The sequence below is a fragment of the Cynoglossus semilaevis genome, chromosome 3, assembly GCF_000523025.1.
Source record: "Cynoglossus semilaevis isolate Cse_v1.0 chromosome 3, Cse_v1.0, whole genome shotgun sequence".
Taxonomy (NCBI): domain Eukaryota; kingdom Metazoa; phylum Chordata; class Actinopteri; order Pleuronectiformes; family Cynoglossidae; genus Cynoglossus; species Cynoglossus semilaevis.
In genome coordinates, this window is record NC_024309.1 from 15179295 (window position 1) to 15194857 (window position 15563).

Below are 15563 nucleotides of genomic sequence, written 5' to 3' on the forward strand. Positions count from 1 at the left end.
CTTCCTCCCCCTCATCCCCCCTCCTTCTTTAAGTGTCAGTGTGTCTTCATTAAAATGTCAGAAGCAAATTTAATGCGTTTTCATCTGATTTACATTCAGCAACAGATGACTTGTCCACAGCCCAGCGCGTCTGCTGAATATTGAAAGGTTCACGCGTGGAGCCGCAGCCGGAGGAGGAGGAAGAGGAGGAGGAAGAGGAGGAGGAGACGAGCCCCCTCCTCCCTCCATCCCTCTCTCTCTCTCTCTCTCTCTCTCTCCCCTCTTTTCCGTCCCCTCCTCCTCCTATTTTTTTTTCTATTTTCTCCTCCTCCCCGGTTTTCCTTTCGCACCTTGGTCTCAGCAGCCGCAGACGGTTGAAGCTCTGAGACCGTCGTGTCCTCCTCGTTTCCCCGCTCCTCCTCCTCCTCCTCCTCCTCCCGCACCGCACGGCGTCTGTATCCATATTTGCAGCCTCGGTTGTTTTGGTTTTTGTTTTTTTTTTACTTCTGTTTCCTCTCCTCTTGCTCCTACTCCTGCGGGGAGGAGAACCATGACCACCGCGAAGGAAGGCAGCGCTCCGTCCAAACCTTCCCAGCATCAGCAGGAGCAGGTATGAACCAACCTCCTCATCACTCCTGTCCTTCAGCCGGCACCAGGGCAGGAGTTCGATCGCGTGTGTCCTCTGTCGCCGCCTGTGTCTGTGTGGCTGAAGTTAAACACCGACGGGTTTGGTTCGGGTCTCCGTGGTTCGGTTCGGTTCGGTTATGTTTATAATTCGGCTGATGATGGAGCGGGGGGGGGGGGGGGAGGGAGGGAGGGTGGTGACACAGCCTCCTGATCAACATTGTTATGCAGTGATTGTGACTTTTACGCACGCAACACAACAAGTGTGTGTGTGTGTGTTTGTTTGTTTTTTTTTTTGCGCGGTGCGCATCGGCATCTTGCAGCAAAACCGGTGCGTTTAACCTGAAGTCTGCAGCGCGTGTGCGTGTGTGTAATTGCTGTGTTAGTGAACAGTGCCGCTGTGTTCTGTTCTGTTCTGTTCTGTTCTGTTCTGTTGTGCTGCAGCCTCACACTCCTGTCACTCACTTTTTACACCAATACTTGGCTTTGTACATTCAGGGGACGTGTCCCGGTGAGGGTGGACACAGAGACAGTGTCTCCAGTTGTCAACCCGACAGGAGGACAACAGGAGAGAGATTTAACACAGACAATTAAAGACAGTTTTGTCCAACCCCCCGCCCCCCTCACCCCTCCCTCTCTGTCCAATTAAAGATGTACATTTTCTTCTGTCAGAGTGAGAACAACACAAACCTCCTCTTTGAGACTCAGTGAATTTGACTGTTTTTTTTAACTCTCACTCTTAAACACAGATATTTAAACTACATTTTCTTTCTTTCTTTTATCTCCACCATCGCTCTCTGAAAAATCACGTCCAAACGTCTCCACCTCATTGGTTATGATATGAATTTGTCTACGGACTGTGAGAAAATATCGATCCACTCAATATATATCAGTATGATGACAGTTTTCCTACAGTTAATTATCGTCATACCTATAGTATCGCAGTATATCGCAGTATATCGCAGTACATCGTAGTACATCGTACGGTTGCCCCTGTATCGTGATACGTATCTTGCCGATACACAGTCTTAATTCTGTCCCTGGTCACAGTCGTAGGAGCAGGTTGTGTCTGTAAAGACCTCCTGTCTGTTGGAAATATTTAATTTCACTGATTTTCAACAAATCTCTTTTGTATCTTTGTGTATTTTCTTTCTGATGAGCGCTCTGAGAAAAAAAAACACTTGTTTAGGATAATCTTCCTCTGATTTAACCGTCTCCTCCGAGGATCCGTGTTTCTTCCTCATTTGTTGTAACTTGATGGAGTGATGTGTTATTTCAGTTTTGTGTCTGGGACTGAAGAGGAAACTTCCAGACTGTGAAACCGTCAGACTCTTGTGTTCCCGCTGCTCTCTCAGGCGTTTCCTCCCGTCGCTCTCTTAAATCGCCCCAGTTCAGATTCTTTGACGTTCAACAATCATCTGCTCCTCCTCACCACCTCCTCTGCCCCCTCCCCCCCCCACACACACCCTCATTGGTGCAGGTGTAGACACAGCAGCAGGTGACTGTGGAGGGTGGAATCATATTCCTAAATCACAGGGAAAAAGAAGGAGAATGGGGTCAGAGGTCATCACATTTAAATGTAGTTAATCACCTATGGATTGATTGATTGATTGATTGATTGATTGATTGGTTGGTTTTAATATTTATGGGAGGTGATGTGTTTAATGGCTTCCGTCAGAGTCAGAGATGAGCTGATCTAAAAACACTCTGCGTCTCCGCCGCCGTGAAGTGAGAAATTGCTGGAGCGCAGATGGATGTAAAAGTCAGCAGTGGAACAGAGACACGCATGACTGCTCTGACATCACACACACTCTCCTGCTGCTGTATACACACACACACACACACACACACGACATAAAAATCAGTTCAGGACCTGCTGTGACCTCCTGGTCAACACTGTTCATACAGGTGGTCCAGAAGCAGAGGTCAGAGGTCAGAGGTCGAGCTTTAAGTTCGACCTCACCTTCATTTCTGATCATTATAACTTTTGTCTCATTTGCCTTTTAATTCATAAAACCACATAAAAAAGCTACAACTCCCAGAATTCCCCAGTCATAAATCGACAGGTGTGTACCGTTTAATCAGATCTTTAATTGCTCCTAATCCCCGACTAATTAGAGCAGTTGAACCGACAGTGCAGCTGTGGTTCTGTTTCACTCACTGGAGGTTTGGGATTAACTGTGAGATTATGGAACCACCTGAGCCAGAGCGTAATCCTGGAGGAGACGGAGGAGCAGCTGTCCCCCCATCAGTGCCATCATTTTATTTTCTCCGACTTTTTTTAACGACTGCTTCATTGTCTGACAGAGAGTTGGTCCTAGGGACCAGGAAAGGTCGTGACCTGTGAGACAAAGTCAAGTCCAGGACTTTTTGTCGTCCAGTTAGTGGTTTCTTCGTTCTAAACAGCTGTCAAAGTGTCAAATCCTGAAGATTCTCATTTAGAACTCAGTGCCTGGAGGAAGAGGAAAGGTTCAGTTGAAGAACAGTCAGAGAAGCTGCTGGACGTTGATGCTGTGAAGTTGATGAGACTTGACCAGCAGGAGGTTTCATCCTGTACGTTCTCCTTTTATTAAACTGGGCTTTTGTTCCAGGTGATGTTTCCTCTGCTGAGGAAACTTGTTTGGACGAACATTTTAACTTCTAACTTTGTTTTAAAAAAAAAATCACCAGCCTCTCTCTCTCTGTCTCTCTCTCTCTGTCTCGATCACAGTCTCTCCGTTTTCTACCTGTGAAGCTGAAGCCGAACTTCCAGTTAGTGTTTAGTAAAAAAATGTGTCAGAAATAATGAGCCGTTACTGTGGGAGCAGTCACATGACACACGGACTCCCATTCTGATTCAGTCTGTGAAGAAAGTGCTGAGTCGTCAGATGAAATCAGTCCCAGCTTCACACACACTAGGTATAGAGGGAACAGCGGCCCTGACGGCAGCTGCTGAAGGACAAAAGTAGTAGAGCTCATTAGGTTTTTTAATTGAGGAAATAATTGCCTCCATCAGACGCTCATTGAAAACGTTTAGGTGTAAGTGAACGGATTAAATGGAATCGATCTCCTGATCAGCTTTATTTTTAAACCTCTGATCTTAATCTTCGTCCTTCACTACGTACTGATCCGTCCACGGTCTGAGTCTGGGACTGACATGGACCTGGACCTGGACCAGGTTCAGTCTGGGACTGACATGGACCTGGACCGCATCGCAGTAATATATCGTAGCGTTGCCCCTGTATTGTGATACGTATCGTATCGTTGGATTCTTGCTGAAACACGGCCCTAGTTTAAACCTTTATTAAACTTTATTTCCAGAGGAAAAAAAAAAACAGCCTCTGCGTCTTCGTCCACTCAGACTGACAAATGTGAGTGGACGTCCTGGAGCGAAGGCTGTGACTGGATATGAAACATTTCTGATTTCACCTCAGGTGTGCAGGTTATTTTGACAGTTGTTTGCTCAGAGTTATTTTTCTGTCTTTAATCAGCAGAAATCCCGCTGCGGCCTCACACGGCCGAGTCGTTTTCTCCTCTCTCCACGCTCCACCTTCATTTTCAGCACATCAGCTCCTTAATGAGAGAGATGAGATGAGCAGCACGACTGGAAGAGCTGTGAAAAAAAAAGAATCAGAGGGATGAGGCGGTCGACTGTTTCGTACCCAGGTGTAATAGTCTAATTCCCTTTTAGTTTTTTAGAAAAGACGGATTGGACGCGGCTAATGTTTGTGCCGCGGTCGGTCCTGAGGCCAATCATGAGAGTGGTCTCTGCGGTGGAGATAAGAGCGGAGATTGGCCCAGGCTGTGATTCATCATGATGGCTGTTGTGATTTAAATGTTGCTCGGCTCAAATGTCTCCTAACAGACGGGGCAGGAAGCTTAAATACAGCCATGAATATTCAGTGTTTACAGCAACGCTGCATTCAAATGTCAGGACTGTTGTCTGTCTCCGTGAGTGGACGGGAGTCCAGGCCGTGTCTGCGGAAACACACGCGTCCAGATCAGCTCATTTAGGAAAAGGTCGGAGTGGATTCTACCGCCGACAGGGTTAGGGACCGCCTCTGCTCTCTGGGCTGGTCATTAACCGGCGACACTTGACCGTCCACTCCGTTTCCTAAGAAAGTTTCAAAGAGAAAAGTACATTTTCGTACATTTCTTTGGGTTCAGTGCGGCGTCCACCGCATCATTTCCTGTTGCATTTCTATTGGCTGATTAGTAGACGTAGGTCGTAGCAGTTGTCACTCTATGAGATACACACACACACACGTAGGATAGCAGGCCTACTGTGACGATGACCTGAATAATTCCATTGAATCTAATCTCTTTTTTTTTTTTTTTCTTTCGACATAAGCTCTTTTATCTCCCAGAACCGGATTTTTCTGGTTGTAGGTCTGTTCAGTATTCAGAGGGAAATTTCTTATTAAAGATTCCTCCTGCAGTCACGGCTCTATCAGCTCATATATCTGTGTGTGTCCTTTTGTGTTGGACCATGTGTGAGTGAATACATCTTTGTATTCATGTCGTCCTTTCTCCTCCTCCTCTCTGCTCCTTCTCTCCTCCCGCCGTCTCCTTTCCTCTTCCTATTCATCTGCTGTAATTAGGCAGTCGGAGCTGCGGAGCAGGAGGAGATCAGGAGATCAGGAGTTCAGGAGTTCAGGAGTTCTCCATGTTCCAGAGAGGCTCTAATTGAAACATTAAGACAAGCCAGGTTAACCGTTAGTGGCCCCCACCCAGGGGCCCCACCTGAGCTTCACCTCCGAATCAATGGCACTCATTTGGACAAGTAAATGTTTCTCGTTGGGCAAAGCTCTGGGGGGTGGTTAGAGCTCTTGCCTTACAGCAGCGAGGTCACTGGTTTGATCCCCAGTTCTGTTTAACCTCTGCTGTATGAAACGCTAATGACAGTTGATCTGTTTCATGTGTCTGATGTTAAACAAATACTGACCCCCGGTGGTCAGCTGATGGTTTACTGGCTGTGTTCTCGGATTGTCAATAGAACCTGATGAGGAGTGACCAGGGTGTGATGTCACACACGGCGGCCTATAGGAGGCTGGCGGCTGTTCCCACACCTCTGCCTGAACTCGTTCTGTCTTTGAAAATCCTGCAGTTAGTTTTGGTACCGTGGGTGTCCGCGGACCTCAGTGTTATTGTCATGGTTGGAATAATCCTCCTGAGGGGAAGTGGATATGACAGCTCGTCACATTATGGTGACAGGAGCATGAAAGTAGGCAGCGCCGCTGCTGCAGCTGCGTCTCCGTGCGGTTGAGACGCGGGTGAGGCTGTCGTCTGTCTGACAGTGGTGTCACGTCTGTCCAGGACGGAGAACCTGCCGGTTCCATGGGGCAGGAGAACCAGCACTAAAACTGTCTGGGTGGAGAGAGTCGGTTGGAGGCGACACGGGTGAAAATGTTGGCAGTAATTTGTCTTCGCAGAGCTCTTTAGTGGCTCTGCTTAAAACTGGGTGACATCCTACACACACACACACACACACACACACACACACACACACACACACACACTCGTGGTCAGCATGGCCGTGGTTTTATTCAGACGTTGTAGCTCCGTGTCCTGCCTGATCAGTGAGGACGGAGGAACTGAGAAACAGCGGAAACTCGTTTTTGTCACTTGTTTTTGTGTGTGTTTTTTTTTTTTGCTTAATTGTACATTAATCAAATCAAAAGTTTACTTCCTTCTGAAAACCCCGGCGGCAGCACTCGTGTCCAGTAAATGACTCTGCTCACACGTCAGTCGGCAGCAGGAGTTTGATTTCAGATTCCGTCCTGCTGTTTGGAAGAATGCGACCTGACCTGCTGTGCTGCTGCTAATTACTTTATGGGAAGTTCTCAACATCCGTCCGATCCCTGATGGAGTGTGAAGTCAAGTCCTGGGGCTGCTGCACCTCTGCCTCCACCACCAGTAGGGGGTCGTTGTTTCTAAACAATGGACCGCCTCCATAATCACTGAGTTTATTTTTTTTTGTACATTAACATTTTTGGTTTTTTATTTGTAAGACTTCAGATGCAGACAAACAGGATTCAGGATAACTTCCTGTTTGATTTTTGATTTTGGTGGATGGATAATGGGAACAGTGATTAGACTTCAACTCTGTCAGATCAAAGATTTAGATTTTTCTCGCGCTATTTTTCCTTCCTGTGATCAGTTTGTTAACAACATCATGGACACAAAGAGTGTCTGAGAATCACCAGTGTCCAGTCAATGGACAAGGACAGGAACATGGACAGGAACATCCTGGGTTCTGTTTGAGAAGATCTCAGTGAGACGGTTCCTTCTGTGCTGATGTTTGGTTGGAGCCTCGGGATATTTGATCTGTTCATGTAGAAATTGATGGAAGTTAAAAACAATCTCTATTTTTCAGGGATATTTTTTAAAAAAGCTGAACGTTGTCGCTGTGGCAGGAAATCATATTTCTGGACTGGCTCACATTTCAACAGAACATTCCGTGAACCTTGGTAACAACATCACTAATGGCTGATGCTTTCTGCCTGGATGGATTTTTCCACTGATAGTTTGTCTCAAACTTCAGCTCCTGCTGCTCCTCAGTGTGTAATAACGTTTTCTAACCCAAAGCTCACATTAACCTGATCAAATGGAGCCACTCTGCCTTATGTCCTGATTTAATATCAGCTCCCGCGGCGCAGGAGTGGAACTCTGTGCATCCAGTCCACACATCAGAGCCGGGTTACTGCTGCAGGAGCCTGCGGATTCTCATTGGTGGATAACAGCGGCTGAGGAACCAGCAGGTGCCTGAATAAACCCTTTAATAGAGCAATTATTCTCAAACAAAAGGTCACCTCAGGCGTGACAACAGGCCGGAATAAATCAATAAAGCCCAGATTACCACCCGGCCGTCGGGTCTAGAGTCTGTGCTGTGCAGCCGGCGGGCTGTGAGGAGAAGATCAGATTTGAAGTCAACCTCACTCCGTGACATTGTCGGTGAGATTAAGTTAGAGATTTCTCATTTCACTCCCGGAGCCTCATTGCTTTGTCGCCTTTAAAAATGCATAAAAGTCCGAGGTCAGTGACAGACGCGTCTCAGCGCACATTAAGTTTTACATTTCTTTGTCCACAGAGGGTTCTGACAATGTGAAGTAAAAATGACGACAGACATCAGAGCAGGGAGTTCTTCCTCCATCAAACTGGACTGGAGTTTTATTTTACTATTGTTCAGTGTCGGTGTTAGGGACGTAACCGTGACGATACCGTGTGATGAACGATTTTTAGTTCACAATACGGTTTTATCACCTTTTTTTTTTTTAAACCAGACGATCTCCAGACAAACTGTGACCAAATTCACTAATTCAGAACTGTAGTGCCATGGTATGACCAGTGACTTTTTGAGATAACGCCATCAATTGACACTGTTCTCTTTAATAACATCATCATGGATCTGCTCTGGTTAAACTGGTCAAGACAAACTGTGACCAAATTCACTAATTCAGAACTGAGTCAAATCCCATCACCGACTGAACTGGTCTGTGAACCTCATCAACTGACACCATTGATCTGCTCAGGTTATGTAGGGACCTGATGTCTTTAGGCACATACTGCCACCTGCTGTACTGGAGTGTGTAGTGCCATGGTATGACCAGTGACTTTTTGAGATAACGCTGTCTTCTCCTCACACCTGGTTGTGAGATTCATTTTTTTAGGTTATGTCACACCTGGTTGTGAGATTCATTTTTTATTTCAATCGATGTGAATTGTCAGGCATTTGTATGAATTTTTAACAGATCCACGATTCGTCGTTACGTCCTTAGCTAGGATTGTTACTGTGAAAGGGGGTTGTTTTTGTTGACACATTTTTGTTGAGCTCCTCAACATTTGGCTGGTGACCAGAAGACTCTGAGAGATGAAAGAGAAAAACATGTTTGTGATCATAAACACACAGGGACGTAATTGTCTGCTGTTTCAGGGACAGAACAACACTTCACTCTGCTGCTGCTGCTGCTGCTGCTGCTGCTGCGGGCTGAGTGTTTGATGAACTGACGCTGATTTTTACAGGGTTTGGACTCAAGTGTGGACTGTTGTTGTGTACGGGTGGAGAGCACACACACACACACACACACACACACCTCAGTGCTGCAGACAGATCATTGATTTTCAGAGCTGCTGGTTGAACCGTAGGAAACTGCCTTACATCCTGGGTCGTCACCAAAGGTAGTTTTGGTTTTGGACTGGATTCACTTCAGATCTGTGTAAGGCGACCACTGACCCACTGAGTGGGCAGAACCCAGGCTGTGGGTCAGAGTTCTGTTCAAATGCATGGTTCTGCAGCAGACACCGGGGGCAGAAGTCGTGTTTCATCGAAGGCAGTTTGGTACAGTTTGTGTAGGAAGAACAAAAAAACCCTGTAGCAGTGAAAGTTTTTCCAGATATTCAGTCCGAGGTACACACAGCGCTGTGTATTCTGTAGATTTGATATTTTCCCTGTGGTTGTGGAAATCGTTTTTAAATTGGACGGTGAGAGAATATTGCAAAAAAAACAAAACAACCCAAACATTTCTAATGTGAATTTGACTCGTAGTTTAGAGACGGCGTTGGTCTCTACGTCCAGGACTGTGAGGACGCCGCTCTGCAGAGACGCCGTCGTCCACTGTAGCTTTGACAGCAGAGCAAACTGCCTCCTGCCTGTTAGAGAGAGGAGAGAGCACTTTCTCTGGCTGAGGCAGCAGGGTGGAACTAAAGGGGGAGGCAGAGGAAGGGGGAGGGAGGTGGGAAGAGGAGGGATGTGATTTCTTGTGATTTTTCGATTTTGTAAAAATCACAGAAACACAGAGAAAACACCTGAGTGTTGTGAGCTGGGTTTTGTTTTTGTTTTTTTTTGTTTATGCCTCTTGTCTCCTGGTCTAATTACACTAATTATGCTCTTCACATTTAATTGCTATGAAGCGTGAAAGGAAATCAAAGCTGAACTTGACACATGCTGGAAAGGCACGTATGTGTGTGTGTGTGTGTGTGTGTGTGTGTGTGTGCGCTTCCGTCCCCTCAGTCTCTGCGTCAGGACTCATTATCTGCGACTCACTGAGTGTGTCCACCAGAACCAACTGTCTCCTCCGTCTCCTGTCGCGGCGACCGTACTTGGCGTGTGTCAAAATTTGTTCAGGATCGGTGACGCCTCCACTGGCCCGATCCGTCTGTGGTTGTTGGGCAGGATTTAACCCAATTCCGATGAGTTTTTCTTTTGCCAGTACATTTTCTGCTTGGCGACAGAAGTGACAAGTTTAAATACAAACGTCATGGTGTCGAAAAACACTCAAACCTGAACTGGTATTTTCTCGTCATACATTAGCAGATGGATCGGACCGTGTGGTAGAAAGGTGGTTGTTGTTCTTGCCTTACAGCTAGAAGGTCATCAGTTAAGACTGCATCCTAAACTGGTGGATTTTTTAAAATGTATTTAGTTTTAATTTTTCCGGTGAATTGATGTGTTATATCACATTCGACCAGCAGAGGGCTGGCTCCAAAAACCCAATGGTCTGGACCTGGTACTACTTTTTTTGTGATCAACACGGGTTCTCTACAAGATAACGATAACACACAAGCAGAATATTTACAAACGTGGTGTGAAAGGAAGTATTTGTCATTCTTGAAGTAAATAAAGTTCTATTTTAAAGGAGAGTTCTTTTGTGTTCAGCCGAGGAGTAAAGTGGGATTTACTCCCACTTTACTCCTCAGTTAAAAACAGAAGAGATTTTCAGCTCTGATCTTCTAAGGCTGCAGTGACGTTGTGTTTCCTACTTTTTTAAAAGAACAGGAATAAAACAGTGTCTTCTCCAGCAGCATCAAAGGGAAGGTTGTTTTTTTTTTTTTGTTTTTTTTTGGAAGGAAGCTTTTGAAGAATTCTGTCTGTGGTAGGAATAAAAAGTTGTAAAGTTGCACAACAAAACTTTGTGTCTCACGGCAGCAGTAAAAACCAGTGGTATCTGCGCTCTGATCCATCCCTGTTGGTCAGGTTCTTGTCCTGGAAGTGGGATGAGGGATGGAGCTTCAAACATCATCTGAGATCTGAGACCGAGGAAGCTAAATCTGGAAATCCTCCACGGGCTGTCAGCACAAAACAAAGAGACCTGGTCAGCAGGTTTCAGTTCTACCGCTGAGTAACTGAAGGTTCTGGAAACAGGATTTGGTCCAAAAGGATTCATTTGGTTTTTGATTTGTTCCTGCAGTGACTGCAGACCCGGTGACACCGTTCACTGCGGGATTTTAATACGGTCATAATAGTTATTGTTTTTAAAAATATCAAATATCAAGCCTCAGCAGTGATTCACTCTGTGGTTCAACCCATTTAATCGTCCTCTTTCCACACAGTCGCTGCCAAATTCACATTGTTCTCTGGAGAACCAGAGAACAATGTGAATGAAGGCATGTGTTTAATGCTGCTGCTGTTCTCCAGGAAACCACTGAAGGCATGTGTTTAATGCTGCTGCTGCTGCTGCTGTGTTAATGCTGCTGCTGCAGTTGCAGTGTTAATGCTGCTGCTACTGCTGCTACTGCTGCTGCTGCTGCTGCTGCTGCAGTTGCAGTGTTAATGCTGCTGCTGCTGCTGTGTTAATGCTGCTGCTGCAGTTGCAGTGTTAATGCTGCTGCTACTGCTGCTACTGCTGCTGCTGCTGCTGCTGCTGCTGCTGTGTTAACGCTGCTGCTGCTCCTCCTAATCTGGCGTTTATCACAGCATCAAATCCCCTGCAGTTATATCTGAGCTGGATTAAGTTCCTGACGAAGTAAACCAAAGAGTTCCAGTGCCTGTAAACACACAGGCACGGTGCGGGGAGGCAAGGCATTGTGGGGGTTTTTTTTTTCTTCTCAGTGTAACCATGACAACCTTAGATCAGGGCTCTTCTAAGGTGTTCCAGGCCAAAGACCTCAAAGCTGATATAGATATAGAACAGTTTATGTTGTACAGCATGTATGGTATTAAAGTATTTTCACCTGGTCCTGGTGCCAAGTATAAAACTGCACCCCCCTGTTATAGACCTCCGGCCAGTGTAACAGTACTATAGGAACAGCTTAGTACCATAGTACTGATGGTCCACCAACTGAGACCTGCAGCCCAGAGGTTCAGAGATGTGGTGCAGGACATGGAACAGCCACTGGGGGCAGAGGTCAAAGTCAGGACTGACCTGTGTGACGCTGGAGAAGGAACAGCGTGCGAGAGAGTCAACCGCAGTTTGTAGAGTGAACGTCAGAGCACAGACTCAGCCTCTGTTCTGGAATGTTCCTCTTTAATGAGTGTGAGTCCGTGTGATGAAGAGCCGTCCAATAGGAGCGGAGTTAATGTGCAGCCACTGTAGATGTTGAGCATGAAACGCCAGCATTAAATAAACACACACAGCTTACGAACCCGTTCAATAATTCAGCAGCCACTCTCACATGCGGCGCACGCTCGGCCACTTTCTGCCTAATGGCAGGAACAATTGTTCTGCAGCAGAGACAACAGGTGGTCAGACTCCGGATAAGTGGGATGTATTTATTTATTTATTTTATTGTTTTTTTTGTTTTGTTTTTTTTTCTTCCCCCCTGCTCTGTCATTGACAGTGTTACCATGGAGATTAAAGGAGAGGCTGCAGAGGCAAAGTGGACCGAAGGATGAAGATGTTCTGCCTGTGCACAAAATTCAAAAATGACTCATAAACATCATTCTGAATGAACTCCGCCTGGACCTTTTCAGCAGCTACGGTTGAAGGACGCAGTTTTGTTGGTCCACAGTGAGCCTGCGGCTCCCCTCTGTGGGCCTGTAGGTGGTGCTGTGGCACATTCCCTGAGTCAGTTTGTAAGAATCTCTGCTGCTGACCAGGGACCCAGAGGTTGTCACTGAAAATACATTCAAAAAGAACTGGAATGATTTTTAATAATAAATAATGTTTAAATATGCTCAAATAATTTATTACAAACAAAACGGCAAACGAAAAGTATGTTCTATGTAGAGAAACGTTTTATTGTAAAGAGTTGTAGAGTCATGTGACCTCAGTTGGCGTCAGCAGCAGCAGCAGCAGCATTTAATCTGGTGTCTTTGCCCTGCAGCAGTGGATTATGGGACATTTGATATGCAGGACGAGGAGCAGGAGGAGGAGGTGATTGTGTGTCATCTGCAAATGTTTCATTTTGTTTTCTCTCTGGCCTTTATTATCAATATTCTTACTATTATTATTGTGTTTCTCTAGCAGCTGCACGTGTGTGTGTGTGTGTGTGTGTGTGAAAGTGTGAACGTGTGTGTGCGGAGGGGACGTTGATGAAGGTTGATGGATGAGGACAATGGCAGACACATCTGAATTCTTTATGTTCTTCAGAGACACAGGCTTCAGTGGCACCGCTGCCTGAACCACAGTGAATACCAATCAGTGCAGTGTCTGGACCAAAGGGACTGGAACCGATCTGCGGTGAAATCTTCTCTCTCTGTGCTTCTCTTTTTGTCGCGGCTCCTCTGCAATCTTTTTTTTTTTTTTTCTCCCCGAAACCCTCAGTCTGACCACGCGTGACTTCCTGGCTAGCAAAACAGATGCAGAGATTTTTATGCTAATGACGGAAGACTGAAATGTCAAAGACGTCTGCAGAAATGTTTGACTTCACAGCTGAACACAAGGTCGGCTGGGTTCAGCTGCAGCGTAGCTCCCTTCATTCATCTGCAGGGGGCGCTATTGACAAAGTTGTAATGACCTGCTCCATGAGTTGAGTTCTCTGGTCATTCTCAGTCTCAGTCCCAGAGTTGTGGTTACGCTGAGTTAATGACGTGTGTCATGTGATCTATCACGGTGTGTCAGAGAAAAACTGCTGACTCGGAAACATTTGGTGCAGCATCAACGACACGGGTTCCAAACGTGGGTCGTATTGAAAATGGCCGTCTGATCGGTGACGTGTACCGATGATATTTTTCCTACAGTGTGTTTAAATGTCTGCTGCAGTGATGAGCTCCAAATGTCACGAGTCCCATCTTTGCAGACGACTCTGCGTCTTATCTCCACACCTTCAAACTCTCTGTCTATTAATAACAAACTGAGTTTCTGTCACATTTGTTTCTGTAAAGTGTATAAACCTCACGTCACTCATCATTTTCAGACAGAATCTGAGTTTAAATCTTTGTATGACAGGAGTGTGAGTGATAACGTCAGGGCTCGCTGAAGTTCACTCTACCTCCCCTCCTCCTTCCTTCCCTCCTTCCTTCCCTCCTCCTCTCCTCTTTTCTGGTCCTGTGTTCAGTTTATCATCTGTGTCAGTAATAAGAGAGAAACCCTACCATCATGTGTGTGTTTGTGTGTGTGTGTGTGTGTGTGTTTCCAGCTCTTCCCTCCATAAATCCCTCAGCTTCACTTCTTTACATCTGAGAAAATCTTCACTTTGTTAGAATTCAGCTCTGATCACACTCTGGTATTTTTAGATTTACATTAATGTCCTGTGTTCTGTGTTCTGTTTCTTGTCATAGTGGTTATCATCATCGTCTTCATCATCATCTTCATCTTCATCATCGTCAGTTCTGCTCACATGAAGCTCCTTTTACTAAAAGTCTTTTCCAAATTTTCCTCTCGTGACTGATGTCCAGACATTTTGTGAATCCTACCATTTTTTGGATGTTGTTGGAACGTTGGGTTGAACCTTGAGTCATAACGCTCCTTGGCCTTCATGTCCCCTCACCCCTGGACCCTCCTCATCATGACCGTGACTATATTAATGTTGGGTGACACTGCATCGTGGGTTTGGTGTTTGGTGGAGAGAACCAGGATGTCAGGATTCTTCAGGGAGTTTTATCTGTGCAGACGTGTAGTTAAAGGATGTGATTCACTCCCTGCACGACGGCTGAACACATCTATTAACTATAGCTCTGCAGTGGGAGTCCTGCTGCTGTCAGTCTCACTCAGTCACACACACACACACACACACGTGTTCAAACACACACACACACACACACACACAAACAGACCCAGTTATTTAAACTTCTCTCCAGGATAAAATAAATAACTGAAAGAATTAAGCAGTGTGGAGATGGAGAAGTGAGAGTAGAACAATCTAGAACAGTTCGCTCCAGTGAATGGAAATTAATGGAATGAATGGAAACAGAGCTCACAGCGGAAGGCAGACCCCGACCCCTGTTTTCCTAAAGTGCGGCCAATAAAAAAAGTTCTCCTGCTTCGTCCAATCAGCATGAAGAACACCGGGTTCTGCACCGCTCCACTGCTCCACTGCTCCATTGACTCCAACCTCAGCCCAATTTCCACTAATCCAATCAGCATCTGGCCATAACGGTGTAAAGATTGGATCTAGTTCCGTCCCATTGAAGCCCGTCCAAGGGTTTAATCGGTTCCGGAACTACAGGAAGTTCTGAGAGGAAACAGAGTTGATCAAGTTTTTAGTCAAAGATTTGACCTTTGACCTGAGGACTGGACAGAAGGGGGCGGCTGTCAGAGTCCCATCATGCACTGCTGTGTGCCGCTCCACATCAGACGTTCTCATCTGCAGCAGCAGCAGCAGCAGAACCTTTTAAATGGAGAACATAAACCACGGTAATTGTCCAGGAGGAATCTCCGTCTTTTCTTTTATGGAGCTCTACACAGACTCAACATCCCATTACTGCATCTAAATGCTGCTCCTCGCTGAGCCGTTTTTCCTCCACCTGTGTCACCGCAGCCTGTAGTGTAACCCCCCCCCACCNCACTGAACAGGGAACAACAGTGGACTCATTCCACCGTCGTAAAACATCCAGGAGAGAGGACGGATGGTTCCACGGAGACTCTTCAGAACCAAACAAATCACACGGTCTCATCTGTTTCTGCAGAGTGAGAGAAAAAAAACTCTTGACTTTGTTTTTATTCTGTAAAGCAGGCAGGGTGGGAGGTTGGGGGGTGGAGACTAGTGTCAGGGCTGACGTTTGACAGAAGGACGAAGGCTAATGTTGGAGTGGAGGTCTGAGAGGACAGGAGATCGTCACTGGGACAGACCAGGACGGACAGAGAAGATCAGAGGACAGTTTA

The 15563-nt window shown here is 46.0% G+C and overlaps 1 protein-coding gene across 2 annotated transcripts in view; it reads left to right on the forward strand.

The window, feature by feature from the left end:
- Window positions 1-15563, forward strand: part of LOC103377483 (dipeptidyl aminopeptidase-like protein 6) — a 121959-nt gene that overhangs the window by 74878 nt on the left and 31518 nt on the right. The window contains exon 1 of one of the 2 annotated variants that reach the window (XM_025054399.1): window positions 247-589. The exons of the other annotated variant lie outside the window; for it this stretch is intronic. Coding sequence (XP_024910167.1) covers window positions 530-589 — 60 coding nt within the window. The 5' untranslated portion in view covers window positions 247-529. Of the gene's footprint in view, window positions 1-246; window positions 590-15563 lie in introns of those variants that run through there. 2 annotated transcript variants of the gene reach the window in all.